Below are 22,812 nucleotides of genomic sequence, written 5' to 3'. Positions count from 1 at the left end.
AATAAAGTCAGACGGCACGGTGACATATGCAGACACCTTAAAGAAAATCAGAAAAGAAATTCCAATGGAGAATGTAGATGTTGCCGCTATTCGTCAAACAAAGGGTGGAGAAGTTCTTATAAAAATGCAAAAAGGAACAACAAAAACGGAAGAGCTAATGGGTGCGATTTCCGCGATTCTGGGCAATGGTGCGACTGTGAAGAAGCTCGTCCCTGGAGTCGTCATTGAAATACGGGACATCGATGGGGCCACGGATGAGACAGAATTGATGGAGGCATTAGCAAGCGCTTCACCACATGTGGTGAGAAATGCGCGATTGATCACGTTCAAACCGGCTTATGGAGGCACTCAGATTGCGATGGTCAAACTCCCGAGAGACGATGCCACTGAATTGATTAAGGCCGGAAGAATTCGAATCGGATGGGTCAATTGTCGTTTGAGGCCCCGAGTCCATATAATAAGATGCTTCAGGTGTCGGGGATTCGAACACATTGCGGTAGAATGCGCCAGCAAACAAGACAGAAGCAAAGAATGCAACAAGTGCGGCCAGGAAGGCCATAAAGCTGTGATTTGTAAGAACGACCCACACTGCAGCATTTGTGAAGGAGAAAAAATAAGCAGCGGTCATCAGACTGGTAGTCGAAGCTGTGCAGCCCTCCGGACTGCTCTGAAAGGACGAACACAACAATGATCCGCATACTCCAGATCAATCTGAATGGATGCCAGGCGGCGCAGGATGTGATGATACAGACAGCAGAGGAGCGGCGAGCGGACCTCGTGATTGTGTCTGAACAGTACCGCAACATTCCTCATCGATGGTATTCGGATGCAAGCTCAAGATCTGCAATCTACACACCAACTGCCCACCTGCGAATCACGAATGCTGTTTCAATTGGCGTCCAAGGCTGGACGTGGGTGGAGATGAGGGGAGTGAGGTTCTATAGCTGCTATTTTTCTCCTAGTGCAACAATAGAGGAGTTCAAGAGAGATCTCGTCTGCCTTGAAGATGACGTGAGAACATCGACCTTACCTGTTGTCGTTGCCGGAGATTTTAACTCAAAAGCTCCAGAGTGGGGCTCTCAAAAAACGGATCGCAGAGGTATTTTACTCTCTGAAATGGCATCGCATTTACATCTGCATGCGGCCAACGTAGGAAGTGCTTACACGTTCGTTCGGGGCAGCACCGGATCGGTCATCGATGTCACATTTGCAGGTGAAACAATAATTGGCAGGATCCGAAAATGGCAAGTGCTTGACAGCTACTCTCACAGCGACCATCGCTACATTGGCTTCGAGTTGGAAGATCGCCTCGCCGGGCCACAAATGTTACCTTCTAGTTCTGGCTGGGGAGCTCGTAAGCTGGACATCGTAGCTTTGGACGAAGCCGTTGCAGAACTAAGATCAAAAGTGACTGACGTCGCAAGCAGCGGGGTTGGAGCCGAAGACATTGCCAACTCATTAAATGACCTATTGAGTGAGAGCTGCGACGCATCGATGCCGAGACGCGGAGGTAAAAAGAGGCGCCCGGTCTTCTGGTGGACCGAAAACATCGCCATACTTCGCCGCGAGTGCTTAACCTGCAGACGCCGAGCACAACGACGGTCAAGCAATGAACAGCACAGAGTGAAATATCAAGAAGCCAGGATAGCTTTACGAAAAGCTATAAAAGAAAGTAAAGAGAGATGCTGGAAAGAGCTCTGCAAATCGATTGATGTGAATCCGTGGGGGAGCCCATATAAGATCATAAGGAAAAAGCTCCGAATTGGAACTGTCGATCCATATCTTGAAAATAAGGCGAGTCTTGAATTGGTCATAGATGGCCTCTTTCCGCAACACCCAGTGATGGAAAGACGATCGGCGAGCAGTACTGGTGATGAGATGCCGATTTTCACGGAGGAAGAAGTCGTAGCAGCCGCCAAACGAATAAATATTGAAAAGGCGCCGGGACCGGACTGCATTCCAAACGCAGTTATTAAAAGAATTGCCTTGAGCGATCCTGCGTTGCTGTTGACGACCTTCAATGCTTGTCTGTCGGAAGGAACCTTTCCAAAACCATGGAAAAGACAAAAACTCGTGCTGATTTCAAAAGGAAAGAGAGGCCCACCAGGACCTTCATCATACAGGCCACTCTGCCTACTTGACGGGGTAGGAAAGTTACTAGAGAGACTTCTCCTACAGCGACTACAACAACAGCTAGAAAACAGCGACACAGGACTGTCATCGCAGCAATTTGGATTTCGACCCGGTCGCTCAACTATTGACGCGATCAGTGAAGTCGTAAACACCGTAAGACTTGCATGGCGTGGGAGCGTCAAGGCGAGCAAACATGTTGTGATGATCGCGCTCGACATAAAAAATGCATTCAACACTGCCAACTGGGGAAGGACTCTCGATGCATTAGTCACTATCAATGCTCCGGAAAAACTTATCAAGATGATCGAGAGCTATTTTTCGGACAGAATCCTTCTGTATGAATGCATGGGCAAAAAATACGAACGATCAGTCACTGCGGGCGTACCACAGGGATCGGTCCTGGGCCCGGCGCTTTGGAATGTAATGTACGACGGCTTGTTGAAGATCCCAATGCCAGATGAAACGAGCCTGGTCGCCTTTGCTGACGATGTCGCGTTGCTTGTCACCGCAAAGAACACAACATCTTTACGCCTAAGAAGCGAAGAAGCCATAAGAAGGGTTAAAAAATGGCTCGTGGATGCGGGCTTGGAGCTCGCCGTCCAGAAAACCGAAGCTGTATTCTTCACAAGACGTAGAAAGCTGCTGCCTCCTCAAATAACAGTCAACGGTTTTGAGGTGACGTTCAGCAGATCACTGCGGTATTTGGGAGTGCAGTTAGATGACAAACTACGCTTTGCAAAACATGCGGAAAAAGCGGGAGCTAGGGCGGCCCAAATAGCAGAAGACCTCGCCAGACTGATGCCCAACATCGGTGGACCGAAACAGAGGAGAAGAAAACTATACTGTGAAGTAGTACACTCAGTCCTCCTGTACGGTGCTCCGATTTGGGCGGAAAAAACAAAGGTTGAGAGGACGAGGCTCAGCCTCGCTAGAGTACAAAGAAGAGCTGCATTAAGAGTCGCAGCGGCATACCGTACAGTATCTGAAGATGCCATCCTGGTGTTGTGCGCCATTCCACCGATCGACTTACTCGCTCTAGAACGACAAGCGATCTACAGAGGTTAAAAGAAGAGTGCAGCCAGAGAGACAACGATGATCAAATGGCAAGACAGATGGAACAACTCAGAAAAAGGTCGATGGACACACCATCTCATCGGAGACCTAAAAGCGTGGTGCCAAAGAAAGCACGGCGAACTGAATCACCACACGACCCAAATACTCACAGGTCACGGGTGCTTCGGGACCTACCTACACAAAATAGGAAAGGAAACAACTCCGAAGTGCCACCACTGTGAAAACGAGAAAGACGACGCGGCCCACACAACCTTTGATTGTCCAGCATGGGAAGACGACAGAAGAACATTCAGAACTGTAATCGGCGTAGAACACCTGACGCCGATAAACATAATCTTCGTCATACTGGATAGCGCAACTGCCTGGTCAGCGTGGGAAGCATTTGCTTCGATGATAATGAAAAATAAAGAAGAAGCAGAAAGAACCCGAGAACTCGAAGGAAGAGCCATAAATGGCTAAGACAAAACTGCTTTCCCGAAGCAAAACATGAAAATGTGTCCGGGGAGCAGGGGAGTCAAGGGGGTGGGGTTTAGTCGGTAAAAATCCGACACTTTCCTCCAGTTCGGGCTGGAGGATGTCTTTGGAAGATTCCCCACCTCCGACGATAAAAAAAAAAAAAAAAAAAAAAAAAGGCTAGCGAGTTTTTTGTATATTTTTGCAATGTCGAATTCTTTGATTTCGGTGATAGTAAGGTTAGGTTGGGTTAGTTTTGGTGAGGTAACCAACTTTTGTGTATATTTTTGCAATGTCGAATTCTTTGATTTCGGTGATGGATAGGTTAGGTTGGGTTAGGTTTGGTGAGATTAGCGAGTTTTTGTATATTTTTGCAATGTCAAATTCTTTTATTTAGGTGATGGTTAGGTTAGGTTGGGTTAGGTTTGGTGAGATTAGCGAGGTTTTTGTATATTTTTGCAATGTCGAATTCTTTGATTTCGGTGATGGTTAGGTTAGGTTGGGTTGGGTTTGGCGAGACTAGCGAGTTTTTTGTGTATTTTTGCAATGTCAAATTCTTTGATTTCGGTGATGGTTAGGCTAGGTTGGGTTAGGTTTGGTGCGGTAAGCACGAATTGTGAATAACTAACAATCTCGAATTCTTTGATTTCGGTGATGGTTAGGTTAGGTTGGGTTAGGTTTAGTGAGGGTAGCGAGTTCTTTGTATATTTTTGCAATGTCGAATTATTTGATATTGTTGATGGTTAGGTCAGGTTGGGTTAGGTTTGGTGAGGTTAGCGAGTTTTTTGTATATTTTTGCAATGTCGAATTCTTTGATTTCGGTGATACTTAGGTTAGGTTGGGTTAGGTTTGGTGAGGTTAGCACCTTTTGTGTATATTTTTGCAATGTCGAATTCTTTGATTTCGGAGATGGTTAGGTTAGGTTGGGTTAGGTTTGGTGCGGTTAGCACGTTTAGTGAATAACTTACAATCTCGAATTCTTTGATTTCGGTGATATTTAGGTTAGGTTGGGCTAGGTTTGGTGAGGTTACCACATTTTGTGTATATTTTTGCAATGTCGAATTCGTTGATTTCGGTGATGGTTAGGTTAGGTTGGGTTAGGTTTGGTGAGGCTAGCGAGTTTTTTGTTTATTTTTGCTATTGCGAATTCTTTGATTTCGGTGATAGTTAGGTTAGGTTGGGTTAGGTTTGGTGAGATTAGCACCTTTTGTGTATATTTTTGCAATGTCGAATTCTTTGATTTCGGTGATGGTTAGGTTAGGTTGGGTTAGGTTTGGTGCGGTTAGCACGATTTGTGAATAACTTACAATCTCAAATTCTTTGATTTCGGTGATGGTAAGGTTAGGTTGGGTTAGGTTTAGTGAGGGTAGCGAGTTCTTTGTATATTTTTGCAATGTCGAATTCTTTGATTTCGGTAATGGTAAGGTTAGGTTGGGCTAGGTTTGGTGAGGCTTTTTAGTTTTGTGTAAATCTTACTTACAGGAATTCTTTGATTCCGGTCTTGGTAAGGTTAGGTTGGGTTAGGTTTGGTGAGGTTAGCGAGTTTTGTGAATAACTTACAATCTCGATTTCTTTGATTTCGGTGATGGTTAGGTTAGGTTGTGTTAGGTTTGGAGAGGCTAGGGAGTTTTTTGTATATTTTTGCAATGTCGAATTCTTTGATTTCGGTGATAGTTAGGTTAGGTTGGGTTAGTTTTGGTGAGGTAACCACCTTTTGTGTATATTTTTGCAATGTCGAATTCTTTGATTTCGGTGATGGATAGGTTAGGTTGGGTTAGGTTTGGTGAGATTAGCGAGTTTTTGTATATTTTTGCAATGTCAAATTCTTTTATTTAGGTGATGGTTAGGTTAGGTTGGGTTAGGTTTGGTGAGATTAGCGAGTTTTTTGTATATTTTTGCAATGTCGAATTCTTTGATTTCGGTGATGGTTAGGTTTAGTTGGGTTAGGTTTGGTGCGGTTAGCACGATTTGTGAATAACTTACAATCTCGAATTCTTTGATTTCGGTGATGGTTAGGTTAGGTTGGGTTGGGTTTGGTGAGGTTACCACATTTTGTGTATATTTTTGCAATGTCGAATTCGTTGATTTCGGTGATGGTTAGGTTAGGTTGGGTTAGGTTTGGTGAGGCTAGCGAGTTTTTTGTTTATTTTTGCTATGTCGAATTCTTTGATTTCGGTGATGTTTAGGTTAGGTTGGGTTAGGTTTGGTGCGGTTAGCACGTTTAGTGAATAACTTACAATCTCGAATTCTTTGATTTCGGTTATAGTTAGGTTAGGTTGGGTTAGGTTTGGTGAGGGTAGCGAGTTTTTTGTATATTTTTGCAAATGTCAAATTCTTTGATTTCGGTGATGGTTAGGTTAGGTTGGGTTAGGTTTGGGGCGGTTAGCACGATTTGTGAATAACTTACAATCTCGAATTCTTTGATTTCGGTGATGGTTAGGTTAGGTTGGGTTGGGTTTGGCGAGACTAGCGAGTTTTTTGTGTATTTTTGCAATGTCAAATTATTTGATATTGTTGATGGTTAGGTCAGGTTGGGTTAGGTTTGGTGAGGTTAGCGAGTTTTTTGTATATTTTTGCAATGTCGAATTCTTTGATTTCGGTGATACTTAGGTTAGGTTGGGTTAGGTTTGGTGAGGTTAGCACCTTTTGTGTATATTTTTGCAATGTCGAATTCTTTGATTTCGGAGATGGTTAGGTTAGGTTGGGTTAGGTTTGGTGCGGTTAGCACGTTTAGTGAATAACTTACAATCTCGAATTCTTTGATTTCGGTGATATTTTGGTTAGGTTGGGCTAGGTTTGGTGAGGTTACCACATTTTGTGTATATTTTTGCAATGTCGAATTCGTTGATTTCGGTGATGGTTAGGTTAGGTTGGGTTAGGTTTGGTGAGGCTAGCGAGTTTTTTGTTTATTTTTGCTATGTCGAATTCTTTGATTTCGGTGATAGTTAGGTTAGGTTGGGTTAGGTTTGGTGAGATTAGCACCTTTTGTGTATATTTTTGCAATGTCGAATTCTTTGATTTCGGTGATGTTTAGGTTAGGTTGGGTTAGGTTTGGTGCGGTTAGCACGTTTAGTGAATAACTTACAATCTCGAATTCTTTGATTTCGGTTATAGTTAGGTTAGGTTGGGTTAGGTTTGGTGAGGGTAGCGAGTTTTTTGTATATTTTTGCAAATGTCAAATTCTTTGATTTCGGTGATGGTTAGGTTAGGTTGGGTTAGGTTTGGTGCAGTTAGCACGATTTGTGAATAACTTACAATCTCGAATTCTTTGATTTCGGTGATGGTTAGGTTAGGTTGGGTTAGGTTTAGTGAGGGTAGCGAGTTCTTTGTATATTTTTGCAATGTCGAATTCTTTGATTTCGGTGATGGTTAGGTTAGGTTGGGTTAGTTTTGGTGAGGTAACCACCTTTTGTGTATATTTTTGCAATGTCGAATTCTTTGATTTCGGTGATGGATAGGTTAGGTTGGGTTAGGTTTGGTGAGATTAGCGAGTTTTTTGTATATTTTTGCAATGTCGAATTCTTTGATTTCGGTGATAGTTAGGTTAGGTTGGGTTAGTTTTGGTGAGGTAACCACCTTTTGTGTATATTTTTGCAATGTCGAATTCTTTGATTTCGGTGATGGATAGGTTAGGTTGGGTTAGGTTTGGTGAGATTAGCGAGTTTTTGTATATTTTTGCAATGTCAAATTCTTTTATTTAGGTGATGGTTAGGTTTAGTTGGGTTAGGTTTGGGGCGGTTAGCACGATTTGTGAATAACTTACAATCTCGAATTCTTTGATTTCGGTGATGGTTAGGTTAGGTTGGGTTGGGTTTAGCGAGACTAGCGAGTTTTTTGTGTATTTTTGCAATGTCAAATTCTTTGATTTCGGTGATGGTTAGGCTAGGTTGGGTTAGGTTTGGTGCGGTTAGCACGATTTGTGAATAACTTACAATCTCGAATTCTTTGATTTTGGTGATGGTTAGGTTAGGTTGGGTTAGGTTTAGTGAGGGTAGCGAGTTCTTTGTATATTTTTGCAATGTCGAATTATTTGATATTGTTGATGGTTAGGTCAGGTTGGGTTAGGTTTGGTGAGGTTAGCGAGTTTTTTGTATATTTTTGCAATGTCGAATTCTTTGATTTCGGTGATACTTAGGTTAGGTTGGGTTAGGTTTGGTGAGGTTAGCACCTTTTGTGTATATTTTTGCAATGTCGAATTCTTTGATTTCGGAGATGGTTAGGTTAGGTTGGGTTAGGTTTGGTGCGGTTAGCACGTTTAGTGAATAACTTACAATCTCGAATTCTTTGATTTCGGTGATATTTTGGTTAGGTTGGGCTAGGTTTGGTGAGGTTACCACATTTTGTGTATATTTTTGCAATGTCGAATTCGTTGATTTCGGTGATGGTTAGGTTAGGTTGGGTTAGGTTTGGTGAGGCTAGCGAGTTTTTTGTTTATTTTTGCTATGTCGAATTCTTTGATTTCGGTGAGAGTTAGGTTAGGTTGGGTTAGGTTTGGTGAAATTAGCACCTTTTGTGTATATTTTTGCAATGTCGAATGCTTTGATTTCGGTGATGTTTAGGTTAGGTTGGGTTAGGTTTGGTGCGGTTAGCACGTTTAGTGAATAACTTACAATCTCGAATTCTTTGATTTCGGTTATAGTTAGGTTAGGTTGGGTTAGGTTTGGTGAGGGTAGCGAGTTCTTTGTATATTTTTGCAATGTCGAATTCTTTGATTTCGGTGATGGTTAGGTTAGGTTGGGCTAGGTTTGGTGAGGCTTTTTAGTTTTGTGTAAATCTTTCTTACAGGAATTCTTTGATTCCGGTCTTGGTAAGGTTAGGTTGGGTTAGGTTTGGTGAGGTTAGCGAGTTTTGTGAATAACTTACAATCTCGATTTCTTTGATTTCGGTGATGGTTAGGTTAGGTTGTGTTAGGTTTGGAGAGGCTAGGGAGTTTTTTGTATATTTTTGCAATGTCGAATTCTTTGATTTCGGTGATAGTTAGGTTAGGTTGGGTTAGTTTTGGTGAGGTAACCACCTTTTGTGTATATTTTTGCAATGTCGAATTCTTTGATTTCGGTGATGGATAGGTTAGGTTGGGTTAGGTTTGGTGAGATTAGCGAGTTTTTGTATATTTTTGCAATGTCAAATTCTTTTATTTAGGTGATGGTTAGGTTAGGTTGGGTTAGGTTTGGTGAGATTAGCGAGTTTTTTGTATATTTTTGCAATGTCGAATTCTTTGATTTCGGTGATGGTTAGGTTTAGTTGGGTTAGGTTTGGTGCGGTTAGCACGATTTGTGAATAACTTACAATCTCGAATTCTTTGATTTCGGTGATGGTTAGGTTAGGTTGGGTTGGGTTTGGTGAGGTTACCACATTTTGTGTATATTTTTGCAATGTCGAATTCGTTGATTTCGGTGATGGTTAGGTTAGGTTGGGTTAGGTTTGGTGAGGCTAGCGAGTTTTATGTTTATTTTTGCTATGTCGAATTCTTTGATTTCGGTGATGTTTAGGTTAGGTTGGGTTAGGTTTGGTGCGGTTAGCACGTTTAGTGAATAACTTACAATCTCGAATTCTTTGATTTCGGTTATAGTTAGGTTAGGTTGGGTTAGGTTTGGTGAGGGTAGCGAGTTTTTTGTATATTTTTGCAAATGTCAAATTCTTTGATTTCGGTGATGGTTAGGTTAGGTTGGGTAAGGTTTGGTGCGGTTAGCACGATTTGTGAATAACTTACAATCTCGAATTCTTTGATTTCGGTGATGGTTAGGTTAGGTTGGGTTAGGTTTAGTGAGGGTAGCGAGTTCTTTGTATATTTTTGCAATGTCGAATTCTTTGATTTCGGTGATGGTAAGGTTAGGTTGGGCTAGGTTTGGTGAGGCTTTTTAGTTTTGTGTAAATCTTTCTTACAGGAATTCTTTGATTCCGGTCTTGGTAAGGTTAGGTTGGGTTAGGTTTGGTGAGGTTAGCGAGTTTTGTGAATAACTTACAATCTCGATTTCTTTGATTTCGGTGATGGTTAGGTTAGGTTGTGTTAGGTTTGGTGAGGCTAGCGAGTTTTTTGTATATTTTTGCAATGTCGAATTCTTTGATTTCGGTGATAGTTAGGTTAGGTTGGGTTAGTTTTGGTGAGGTAACCACCTTTTGTGTATATTTTTGCAATGTCGAATTCTTTGATTTCGGTGATGGATAGGTTAGGTTGGGTTAGGTTTGGTGAGATAAGCGAGTTTTTGTATATTTTTGCAATGTCAAATTCTTTTATTTAGGTGATGGTTAGGTTTAGTTGGGTTAGGTTTGGGGCGGTTAGCACGATTTGTGAATAACTAAAATCTCGAATTCTTTGATTTCGGTGATGGTTAGGTTAGGTTGGGTTGGGTTTAGCGAGACTAGCGAGTTTTTTGTGTATTTTTGCAATGTCAAATTCTTTGATTTCGGTGATGGTTAGGCTAGGTTGGGTTAGGTTTGGTGCGGTTAGCACGATTTGTGAATAACTTACAATCTCGAATTCTTTGATTTTGGTGATGGTTAGGTTAGGTTGGGTTAGGTTTAGTGAGGGTAGCGAGTTCTTTGTATATTTTTGCAATGTCGAATTATTTGATATTGTTGATGGTTAGGTCAGGTTGGGTTAGGTTTGGTGAGGTTAGCGAGTTTTTTGTATATTTTTGCAATGTCGAATTCTTTGATTTCGGTGATACTTAGGTTAGGTTGGGTTAGGTTTGGTGAGGTTAGCACCTTTTGTGTATATTTTTGCAATGTCGAATTCTTTGATTTCGGAGATGGTTAGGTTAGGTTGGGTTAGGTTTGGTGCGGTTAGCACGTTTAGTGAATAACTTACAATCTCGAATTCTTTGATTTCGGTGATATTTTGGTTAGGTTGGGCTAGGTTTGGTGAGGTTACCACATTTTGTGTATATTTTTGCAATGTCGAATTCGTTGATTTCGGTGATGGTTAGGTTAGGTTGGGTTAGGTTTGGTGAGGCTAGCGAGTTTTTTGTTTATTTTTGCTATGTCGAATTCTTTGATTTCGGTGAGAGTTAGGTTAGGTTGGGTTAGGTTTGGTGAAATTAGCACCTTTTGTGTATATTTTTGCAATGTCGAATGCTTTGATTTCGGTGATGTTTAGGTTAGGTTGGGTTAGGTTTGGTGCGGTTAGCACGTTTAGTGAATAACTTACAATCTCGAATTCTTTGATTTCGGTTATAGTTAGGTTAGGTTGGGTTAGGTTTGGTGAGGGTAGCGAGTTCTTTGTATATTTTTGCAATGTCGAATTCTTTGATTTCGGTGATGGTTAGGTTAGGTTGGGCTAGGTTTGGTGAGGCTTTTTAGTTTTGTGTAAATCTTTCTTACAGGAATTCTTTGATTCCGGTCTTGGTAAGGTTAGGTTGGGTTAGGTTTGGTGAGGTTAGCGAGTTTTGTGAATAACTTACAATCTCGATTTCTTTGATTTCGGTGATGGTTAGGTTAGGTTGTGTTAGGTTTGGAGAGGCTAGGGAGTTTTTTGTATATTTTTGCAATGTCGAATTCTTTGATTTCGGTGATAGTTAGGTTAGGTTGGGTTAGTTTTGGTGAGGTAACCACCTTTTGTGTATATTTTTGCAATGTCGAATTCTTTGATTTCGGTGATGGATAGGTTAGGTTGGGTTAGGTTTGGTGAGATTAGCGAGTTTTTGTATATTTTTGCAATGTCAAATTCTTTTATTTAGGTGATGGTTAGGTTAGGTTGGGTTAGGTTTGGTGAGATTAGCGAGTTTTTTGTATATTTTTGCAATGTCGAATTCTTTGATTTCGGTGATGGTTAGGTTTAGTTGGGTTAGGTTTGGTGCGGTTAGCACGATTTGTGAATAACTTACAATCTCGAATTCTTTGATTTCGGTGATGGTTAGGTTAGGTTGGGTTGGGTTTGGTGAGGTTACCACATTTTGTGTATATTTTTGCAATGTCGAATTCGTTGATTTCGGTGATGGTTAGGTTAGGTTGGGTTAGGTTTGGTGAGGCTAGCGAGTTTTATGTTTATTTTTGCTATGTCGAATTCTTTGATTTCGGTGATGTTTAGGTTAGGTTGGGTTAGGTTTGGTGCGGTTAGCACGTTTAGTGAATAACTTACAATCTCGAATTCTTTGATTTCGGTTATAGTTAGGTTAGGTTGGGTTAGGTTTGGTGAGGGTAGCGAGTTTTTTGTATATTTTTGCAAATGTCAAATTCTTTGATTTCGGTGATGGTTAGGTTAGGTTGGGTAAGGTTTGGTGCGGTTAGCACGATTTGTGAATAACTTACAATCTCGAATTCTTTGATTTCGGTGATGGTTAGGTTAGGTTGGGTTAGGTTTAGTGAGGGTAGCGAGTTCTTTGTATATTTTTGCAATGTCGAATTCTTTGATTTCGGTGATGGTTAGGTTAGGTTGGGCTAGGTTTGGTGAGGCTTTTTAGTTTTGTGTAAATCTTTCTTACAGGAATTCTTTGATTCCGGTCTTGGAAAGGTTAGGTTGGGTTAGGTTTGGTGAGGTTAGCGAGTTTTGTGAATAACTTACAATCTCGATTTCTTTGATTTCGGTGATGGTTAGGTTAGGTTGTGTTAGGTTTGGTGAGGCTAGCGAGTTTTTTGTATATTTTTGCAATGTCGAATTCTTTGATTTCGGTGATAGTTAGGTTAGGTTGGGTTAGTTTTGGTGAGGTAACCACCTTTTGTGTATATTTTTGCAATGTCGAATTCTTTGATTTCGGTGATGGATAGGTTAGGTTGGGTTAGGTTTGGTGAGATTAGCGAGTTTTTGTATATTTTTGCAATGTCAAATTCTTTTATTTAGGTGATGGTTAGGTTTAGTTGGGTTAGGTTTGGGGCGGTTAGCACGATTTGTGAATAACTTACAATCTCGAATTCTTTGATTTCGGTGATGGTTAGGTTAGGTTGGGTTGGGTTTAGCGAGACTAGCGAGTTTTTTGTGTATTTTTGCAATGTCAAATTCTTTGATTTCGGTGATGGTTAGGCTAGGTTGGGTTAGGTTTGGTGCGGTTAGCACGATTTGTGAATAACTTACAATCTCGAATTCTTTGATTTTGGTGATGGTTAGGTTAGGTTGGGTTAGGTTTAGTGAGGGTAGCGAGTTCTTTGTATATTTTTGCAATGTCGAATTATTTGATATTGTTGATGGTTAGGTCAGGTTGGGTTAGGTTTGGTGAGGTTAGCGAGTTTTTTGTATATTTTTGCAATGTCGAATTCTGTGATTTCGGTGATACTTAGGTTAGGTTGGGTTAGGTTTGGTGAGGTTAGCACCTTTTGTGTATATTTTTGCAATGTCGAATTCTTTGATTTCGGAGATGGTTAGGTTAGGTTGGGTTAGGTTTGGTGCGGTTAGCACGTTTAGTGAATAACTTACAATCTCGAATTCTTTGATTTCGGTGATATTTTGGTTAGGTTGGGCTAGGTTTGGTGAGGTTACCACATTTTGTGTATATTTTTGCAATGTCGAATTCGTTGATTTCGGTGATGGTTAGGTTAGGTTGGGTTAGGTTTGGTGAGGCTAGCGAGTTTTTTGTTTATTTTTGCTATGTCGAATTCTTTGATTTCGGTGAGAGTTAGGTTAGGTTGGGTTAGGTTTGGTGAAATTAGCACCTTTTGTGTATATTTTTGCAATGTCGAATGCTTTGATTTCGGTGATGTTTAGGTTAGGTTGGGTTAGGTTTGGTGCGGTTAGCACGTTTAGTGAATAACTTACAATCTCGAATTCTTTGATTTCGGTTATAGTTAGGTTAGGTTGGGTTAGGTTTGGTGAGGGTAGCGAGTTTTTTGTATATTTTTGCAAATGTCAAATTCTTTGATTTCGGTGATGGTTAGGTTAGGTTGGGTAAGGTTTGGTGCGGTTAGCACGATTTGTGAATAACTTACAATCTCGAATTCTTTGATTTCGGTGATGGTTAGGTTAGGTTGGGTTAGGTTTAGTGAGGGTAGCGAGTTCTTTGTATATTTTTGCAATGTCGAATTCTTTGATTTCGGTGATGGTTAGGTTAGGTTGGGCTAGGTTTGGTGAGGCTTTTTAGTTTTGTGTAAATCTTTCTTACAGGAATTCTTTGATTCCGGTCTTGGTAAAGTTAGGTTGGGTTAGGTTTGGTGAGGTTAGCGAGTTTTGTGAATAACTTACAATCTCGATTTCTTTGATTTCGGTGATGGTTAGGTTAGGTTGTGTTAGGTTTGGAGAGGCTAGGGAGTTTTTTGTATATTTTTGCAATGTCGAATTCTTTGATTTCGGTGATAGTTAGGTTAGGTTGGGTTAGTTTTGGTGAGGTAACCACCTTTTGTGTATATTTTTGCAATGTCGAATTCTTTGATTTCGGTGATGGATAGGTTAGGTTGGGTTAGGTTTGGTGAGATTAGCGAGTTTTTGTATATTTTTGCAATGTCAAATTCTTTTATTTAGGTGATGGTTAGGTTAGGTTGGGTTAGGTTTGGTGAGATTAGCGAGTTTTTTGTATATTTTTGCAATGTCGAATTCTTTGATTTCGGTGATGGTTAGGTTTAGTTGGGTTAGGTTTGGTGCGGTTAGCACGATTTGTGAATAACTTACAATCTCGAATTCTTTGATTTCGGTGATGGTTAGGTTAGGTTGGGTTGGGTTTGGTGAGGTTACCACATTTTGTGTATATTTTTGCAATGTCGAATTCGTTGATTTCGGTGATGGTTAGGTTAGGTTGGGTTAGGTTTGGTGAGGCTAGCGAGTTTTATGTTTATTTTTGCTATGTCGAATTCTTTGATTTCGGTGATGTTTAGGTTAGGTTGGGTTAGGTTTGGTGCGGTTAGCACGTTTAGTGAATAACTTACAATCTCGAATTCTTTGATTTCGGTTATAGTTAGGTTAGGTTGGGTTAGGTTTGGTGAGGGTAGCGAGTTTTTTGTATATTTTTGCAAATGTCAAATTCTTTGATTTCGGTGATGGTTAGGTTAGGTTGGGTAAGGTTTGGTGCGGTTAGCACGATTTGTGAATAACTTACAATCTCGAATTCTTTGATTTCGGTGATGGTTAGGTTAGGTTGGGTTAGGTTTAGTGAGGGTAGCGAGTTCTTTGTATATTTTTGCAATGTCGAATTCTTTGATTTCGGTGATGGTTAGGTTAGGTTGGGCTAGGTTTGGTGAGGCTTTTTAGTTTTGTGTAAATCTTTCTTACAGGAATTCTTTGATTCCGGTCTTGGTAAGGTTAGGTTGGGTTAGGTTTGGTGAGGTTAGCGAGTTTTGTGAATAACTTACAATCTCGATTTCTTTGATTTCGGTGATGGTTAGGTTAGGTTGTGTTAGGTTTGGTGAGGGTAGCGAGTTTTTTGTATATTTTGGCAAATGTCGAATTCTTTGATTTCGGTGATGGTTAGGTTAGGTTGGGTTAGGTTTAGTGAGGGAAGCGAGTTCTTTGTATATTTTTGCAATGTCGAATTCTTTGATTTCGGTGATGGTTAGGTTAGGTTGGGCTAGGTTTGGTGAGGCTTTTTAGTTTTGTGTAAATCTTTCTTACAGGAATTCTTTGATTCCGGTCTTGGTAAGGTTAGGTTGGGTTAGGTTTGGTGAGGTTAGCGAGTTTTGTGAATAACTTACAATCTCGATTTCTTTGATTTCGGTGATAGTTAGGTTAGGTTGTGTTAGGTTTGGTGAGGCTAGCGAGTTTTTTGTATATTTTTGCAATGTCGAATTCTTTTATTTAGGTGATGGTTAGGTTTAGTTGGGTTAGGTTTGGGGCGGTTAGCACGATTTGTGAATAACTTACAATCTCGAATTCTTTGATTTCGGTGATGGTTAGGTTAGGTTGGGTTGGGTTTGGCGAGACTAGCGAGTTTTTTGTGTATTTTTGCAATGTCAAATTATTTGATATTGTTGATGGTTAGGTCAGGTTGGGTTAGGTTTGGTGAGGTTAGCGAGTTTTTTGTATATTTTTGTAATGTCGAATTCTTTGATTTCGGTGATACTTAGGTTAGGTTGGGTTAGGTTTGGTGAGGTTAGCACCTTTTGTGTATATTTTTGCAATGTCGAATTCTTTGATTTCGGAGATGGTTAGGTTAGGTTGGGTTAGGTTTGGTGCGGTTAGCACGTTTAGTGAATAACTTACAATCTCGAATTCTTTGATTTCGGTGATATTTTGGTTAGGTTGGGCTAGGTTTGGTGAGGTTACCACATTTTGTGTATATTTTTGCAATGTCGAATTCGTTGATTTCGGTGATGGTTAGGTTAGGTTGGGTTAGGTTTGGTGAGGCTAGCGAGTTTTTTGTTTATTTTTGCTATGTCGAATTCTTTGATTTCGGTGATAGTTAGGTTAGGTTGGGTTAGGTTTGGTGAGATTAGCACCTTTTGTGTATATTTTTGCAATGTCGAATTCTTTGATTTCGGTGATGTTTAGGTTAGGTTGGGTTAGGTTTGGTGCGGTTAGCACGTTTAGTGAATAACTTACAATCTCGAATTCTTTGATTTCGGTTATAGTTAGGTTAGGTTGGGTTAGGTTTGGTGAGGGTAGCGAGTTTTTTGTATATTTTTGCAAATGTCGTATTCTTTGATTTCGGTGATGGTTAGGTTAGGTTGGGTTAGGTTTGGTGCGGTGTGCACGTTTAGTGAATAACTTACAATCTCGAATTCTTTGATTTCGGTTATAGTTAGGTTAGGTTGGGTTAGGTTTGGTGAGGGTAGCGAGTTTTTTGTATATTTTTGCAAATGTCGTATTCTTTGATTTCGGTGATGGTTAGGTTAGGTTGGGTTAGGTTTGGTGCGGTGTGCACGTTTAGTGAATAACTTACAATCTCGAATTCTTTGATTTCGGTTATAGTTAGGTTGGGTTGGGTTAGGTCTGGTGAGGGTAGCGAGTTTTTTGTATATTTTTGCAAATGTCGAATTCTTTGATTTCGGTGATGGTTAGGTTAGGTTGGGTTAGGTTTGGTGAGGGTAGCGAGTTCTTTGTATATTTTTGCAATGTCGAATTCTTTGATTTCGGTGATGGTTAGGTTAGGTTGGGTTAGTTTTGGTGAGGTAACCACCTTTTGTGTATATTTTTGCAATGTCGAATTCTTTTATTTAGGTGATGGATAGGTTAGGTTGGGTTAGGTTTGGTGAGATTAGCGAGTTTTTGTATATTTTTGCAATGTCAAATTCTTTTATTTAGGTGATGGTTAGGTTAGGATGGGTTAGGTTTGGTGAGGTTAGCGAGTTTTGTGAATAACTTACAATCTCGATTTCTTTGATTTCGGTGATGGTTAGGTAAGGTTGTGTTAGGTTTGGTGCGGTTAGCACGATTTGTGAATAACTTACAATCTCGAATTCTTTGATTTCGGTGATAGTTAGGTTAGGTTGGGTTAGGTTTGGTGAGATTAGCACCTTTTGTGTATATTTTTGCAATGTCGAATTCTTTGATTTCGGTGATGTTTAGGTTAGGTTGGGTTAGGTTTGGTGCGGTTAGCACGTTTAGTGAATAACTTACAATCTCGAATTCTTTGATTTCGGTTATAGTTAGGTTAGGTTGGGTAAGGTTTGGTGAGGGTAGCGAGTTTTTTGTATATTTTTGCAAATGTCGAATTCTTTGATTTCGGTGATGGTTAGGTTAGGTTGGGTTAGGTTTGGTGCGGTTAGCACGATTTGTGAATAACTTACAATCTCGAATTCTTTGATTTCGGTGATGGTTAGGTTAGGTTGGGTTAGGTTTAGTGAGGGTAGCGAGTTCTTTGTATATTTTTGCAATGTCGAATTCTTTGATTTCGGTGATGGTTAGGTTAGGTTGGGCTAGGTTTGGTGAGGCTTTTTAGTTTTGTGTAAATCTTTCTTACAGGAATTCTTTGATTCCGGTCTTGGTAAGGTTAGGTTGGGTTAGGTTTGGTGAGGTTAGCGAGTTTTGTGAATAACTTACAATCTCGATTTCTTTGATTTCGGTGATGGTTAGGTTAGGTTGTGTTAGGTTTGGTGAGGCTAGCGAGTTTTTTGTATATTTTTGCAATGTCGAATTCTTTGATTTCGGTGATAGTTAGGTTAGGTTGGGTTAGTTTTGGTGAGGTAACCACCTTTTGTGTATATTTTTGCAATGTCGAATTCTTTGATTTCGGTGATGGATAGGTTAGGTTGGGTTAGGTTTGGTGAGATTAGCGAGTTTTTGTATATTTTTTCAATGTCAAATTCTTTTATTTAGGTGATGGTTAGGTTTAGTTGGGTTAGGTTTGGGGCGGTTAGCACGATTTGTGAATAACTTACAATCTCGAATTCTTTGATTTCGGTGATGGTTAGGTTAGGTTGGGTTGGGTTTGGCGAGACTAGCGAGTTTTTTGTGTATTTTTGCAATGTCAAATTCTTTGATTTCGGTGATGGTTAGGCTAGGTTGGGTTAGGTTTGGTGCGGTTAGCACGATTTGTGAATAACTTACAATCTCGAATTCTTTGATTTCGGTGCTATTTTGGTTAGGTTGGGCTAGGTTTGGTGAGGTAACCACATTTTGTGTATATTTTTGCAATGTCGAATTCGTTGATTTCGGTGATGTTTAGGTTAGGTTGGGTTAGGTTTGGTGCGGTTAGCACGTTTAGTGAATAACTTACAATCTCGAATTCTTTGATTTCGGTTATAGTTAGGTTAGGTTGGGTTAGGTTTGGTGAGGGTAGCGAGTTTTTTGTATATTTTTGCAAATGTCAAATTCTTTGATTTCGGTGATGGTTAGGTTAGGTTGGGTAAGGTTTGGTGCGGTTAGCACGATTTGTGAATAACTTACAATCTCGAATTCTTTGATTTCGGTGATGGTTAGGTTAGGTTGGGTTAGGTTTAGTGAGGGTAGCGAGTTCTTTGTATATTTTTGCAATGTCGAATTCTTTGATTTCGGTGATGGTTAGGTTAGGTTGGGCTAGGTTTGGTGAGGCTTTTTAGTTTTGTGTAAATCTTTCTTACAGGAATTCTTTGATTCCGGTCTTGGTAAGGTTAGGTTGGGTTAGGTTTGGTGAGGTTAGCGAGTTTTGTGAATAACTTACAATCTCGATTTCTTTGATTTCGGTGATAGTTAGGTTAGGTTGTGTTAGGTTTGGTGAGGCTAGCGAGTTTTTTGTATATTTTTGCAATGTCGAATTCTTTTATTTAGGTGATGGTTAGGTTTAGTTGGGTTAGGTTTGGGGCGGTTAGCACGATTTGTGAATAACTTACAATCTCGAATTCTTTGATTTCGGTGATGGTTAGGTTAGGTTGGGTTGGGTTTGGCGAGACTAGCGAGTTTTTTGTGTATTTTTGCAATGTCAAATTATTTGATATTGTTGATGGTTAGGTCAGGTTGGGTTAGGTTTGGTGAGGTTAGCGAGTTTTTTGTATATTTTTGCAATGTCGAATTCTTTGATTTCGGTGATACTTAGGTTAGGTTGGGTTAGGTTTGGTGAGGTTAGCACCTTTTGTGTATATTTTTGCAATGTCGAATTCTTTGATTTCGGAGATGGTTAGGTTAGGTTGGGTTAGGTTTGGTGCGGTTAGCACGTTTAGTGAATAACTTACAATCTCGAATTCTTTGATTTCGGTGATATTTTGGTTAGGTTGGGCTAGGTTTGGTGAGGTTACCACATTTTGTGTATATTTTTGCAATGTCGAATTCGTTGATTTCGGTGATGGTTAGGTTAGGTTGGGTTAGGTTTGGTGAGGCTAGCGAGTTTTTTGTTTATTTTTGCTATGTCGAATTCTTTGATTTCGGTGATAGTTAGGTTAGGTTGGGTTAGGTTTGGTGAGATTAGCACCTTTTGTGTATATTTTTGCAATGTCGAATTCTTTGATTTCGGTGATGTTTAGGTTAGGTTGGGTTAGGTTTGGTGCGGTTAGCACGTTTAGTGAATAACTTACAATCTCGAATTCTTTGATTTCGGTTATAGTTAGGTTAGGTTGGGTTAGGTTTGGTGAGGGTAGCGAGTTTTTTGTATATTTTTGCAAATGTCGTATTCTTTGATTTCGGTGATGGTTAGGTTAGGTTGGGTTAGGTTTGGTGCGGTGTGCACGTTTAGTGAATAACTTACAATCTCGAATTCTTTGATTTCGGTTATAGTTAGGTTAGGTTGGGTTAGGTTTGGTGAGGGTAGCGAGTTTTTTGTATATTTTTGCAAATGTCGTATTCTTTGATTTCGGTGATGGTTAGGTTAGGTTGGGTTAGGTTTGGTGCGGTGTGCACGTTTAGTGAATAACTTACAATCTCGAATTCTTTGATTTCGGTTATAGTTAGGTTAGGTTGGGTTAGGTTTGGTGAGGGTAGCGAGTTTTTTGTATATTTTTGCAAATGTCGAATTCTTTGATTTCGGTGATGGTTAGGTTAGGTTGGGTTAGGTTTGGTGAGGGAAGCGAGTTCTTTGTATATTTTTGCAATGTCGAATTCTTTGATTTCGGTGATGGTTAGGTTAGGTTGGGTTAGTTTTGGTGAGGTAACCACCTTTTGTGTATATTTTTGCAATGTCGAATTCTTTTATTTAGGTGATGGATAGGTTAGGTTGGGTTAGGTTTGGTGAGATTAGCGAGTTTTTGTATATTTTTGCAATGTCAAATTCTTTTATTTAGGTGATGGTTAGGTTAGGATGGGTTAGGTTTGGTGAGGTTAGCGAGTTTTGTGAATAACTTACAATCTCGATTTCTTTGATTTCGGTGATGGTTAGGTTAGGTTGTGTTAGGTTTGGTGCGGTTAGCACGATTTGTGAATAACTTACAATCTCGAATTCTTTGATTTCGGTGATAGTTAGGTAAGGTTGGGTTAGGTTTGGTGAGATTAGCACCTTTTGTGTATATTTTTGCAATGTCGAATTCTTTGATTTCGGTGATGTTTAGGTTAGGTTGGGTTAGGTTTGGTGCGGTTAGCACGTTTAGTGAATAACTTACAATCTCGAATTCTTTGATTTCGGTTATAGTTAGGTTAGGTTGGGTAAGGTTTGGTGAGGGTAGCGAGTTTTTTGTATATTTTTGCAAATGTCGAATTCTTTGATTTCGGTGATGGTTAGGTTAGGTTGGGTTAGGTTTGGTGCGGTTAGCACGATTTGTGAATAACTTACAATCTCGAATTCTTTGATTTCGGTGATGGTTAGGTTAGGTTGGGTTAGGTTTAGTGAGGGTAGCGAGTTCTTTGTATATTTTTGCAATGTCGAATTCTTTGATTTCGGTGATGGTTAGGTTAGGTTGGGCTAGGTTTGGTGAGGCTTTTTAGTTTTGTGTAAATCTTTCTTACAGGAATTCTTTGATTCCGGTCTTGGTAAGGTTAGGTTGGGTTAGGTTTGGTGAGGTTAGCGAGTTTTGTGAATAACTTACAATCTCGATTTCTTTGATTTCGGTGATGGTTAGGTTAGGTTGTGTTAGGTTTGGTGAGGCTAGCGAGTTTTTTGTATATTTTTGCAATGTCGAATTCTTTGATTTCGGTGATAGTTAGGTTAGGTTGGGTTAGTTTTGGTGAGGTAACCACCTTTTGTGTATATTTTTGCAATGTCGAATTCTTTGATTTCGGTGATGGATAGGTTAGGTTGGGTTAGGTTTGGTGAGATTAGCGAGTTTTTGTATATTTTTTCAATGTCAAATTCTTTTATTTAGGTGATGGTTAGGTTTAGTTGGGTTAGGTTTGGGGCGGTTAGCACGATTTGTGAATAACTTACAATCTCGAATTCTTTGATTTCGGTGATGGTTAGGTTAGGTTGGGTTGGGTTTGGCGAGACTAGCGAGTTTTTTGTGTATTTTTGCAATGTCAAATTCTTTGATTTCGGTGATGGTTAGGCTAGGTTGGGTTAGGTTTGGTGCGGTTAGCACGATTTGTGAATAACTTACAATCTCGAATTCTTTGATTTCGGTGCTATTTTGGTTAGGTTGGGCTAGGTTTGGTGAGGTAACCACATTTTGTGTATATTTTTGCAATGTCGAATTCGTTGATTTCGGTGATGGTTAGGTTAGGTTGGGTTAGGTTTGGTGAGGCTAGCGAGTTTTTTGTTTATTTTTGCTATGTCGAATTCTTTGATTTCGGTGATAGTTAGGTTAGGTTGGGTTAGGTTTGGTGAGATTAGCACCTTTTGTGTATATTTTTGCAATGTCGAATTCTTTAATTTCGGTGATGTTTAGGTTAGGTTGGGTTAGGTTTGGTGCGGTTAGCACGTTTAGTGAATAACTTACAATCTCGAATTCTTTGATTTCGGTTATAGTTAGGTTAGGTTGGGTTAGGTTTGGTGAGGGTAGCGAGTTTTTTGTATATTTTTGCAAATGTCGAATTCTTTGATTTCGGTGATGGTTAGGTTAGGTTGGGTTAGGTTTGGTGAGGGTAGGTAAGGTTGGGTTAGGTTTGGTGAGGTAAGCACCTTCAGTGTATATTTTTGCAATGTCGAATTCGTTGATTTCGGTGATGGTTAGTTGAGGTTGGGTTAGGTTTGGTGAGGCTAGCGAGTTTTTTGTTTATTTTTGCTATGTCGAATTCTTTGATTTCGGTGATAGTTAGGTTAGGTTGGGTTAGGTTTGGTGAGATTAGCACCTTTTGTGTATATTTTTGCAATGTCGAATTCTTTGATTTCGGTGATGTTTAGGTTAGGTTGGGTTAGGTTTGGTGCGGTTAGCACGATTTGTGAATAACTATCAATCTCGAATTCTTTGATTTCGGTGATGGTTAGGTTAGGTTGGGTTAGGTTTAGTGAGGGTAGCGAGTTCTTTGTATATTTTTGCAATGTCGAATTCTTTGATTTCGGTGATGGTTAGGTTAGGTTTGGTTAGGTTTGGTGCGGTTAGCACGATTTGTGAATAACTTACAATCTCGAATTCTTTGATTTCGGTGATGGTTAGGTTAGGTTGGGTTAGGTTTAGTGAGGGTAGCGAGTTCTTTGTATATTTTTGCAATGTCGAATTCTTTGATTTCGGTGATGGTAAGGTTAGGTTGGGCTAGGTTTGGTGCGGTTAGCACGATTTGTGAATAACTTACAATCTCGAATTCTTTGATTTCGGTGATGGTTAGGTTAGGTTGGGTTAGGTTTAGTGAGGGTAGCGAGTTCTTTGTATATTTTTGCAATGTCGAATTATTTGATATTGTTGATGGTTAGGTCAGGTTGGGTTAGGTTTGGTGAGGTTAGCGAGTTTTTTGTATATTTTTGCAATGTCGAATTCTTTGATTTCGGAGATGGTTAGGTTAGGTTGGGTTAGGTTTGGTGCAGTTAGCACGTTTAGTGAATAACTTACAATCTCGAATTCTTTGATTTCGGTTATATTTAGGTTAGG

At 39.9% G+C, this 22,812-nt stretch overlaps 1 protein-coding gene across 1 annotated transcript in view; it reads left to right on the top strand.

Annotated features, from left to right (window-relative positions):
• Positions 1–687: 687 nt before the first annotated feature.
• The window catches only part of LOC143921588 (uncharacterized), a 57,130-nt gene continuing 35,005 nt past the window's right edge, over positions 688–22,812 (top strand). Inside the window, exon 1 of the mRNA XM_077444939.1 lies at positions 688–1,407. Coding sequence (XP_077301065.1) covers positions 688–1,407 — 720 coding nt within the window. The remainder of the gene's footprint in view (positions 1,408–22,812) is intronic.

This window comes from Arctopsyche grandis, chromosome 13, assembly GCF_051622035.1.
Source record: "Arctopsyche grandis isolate Sample6627 chromosome 13, ASM5162203v2, whole genome shotgun sequence".
In the NCBI taxonomy this organism is placed as follows: Eukaryota; Metazoa; Arthropoda; class Insecta; order Trichoptera; family Hydropsychidae; genus Arctopsyche; species Arctopsyche grandis.
Note: the sequence above shows the minus strand (reverse complement) of the source record. Positions and strands in the feature narration are given on the sequence as shown.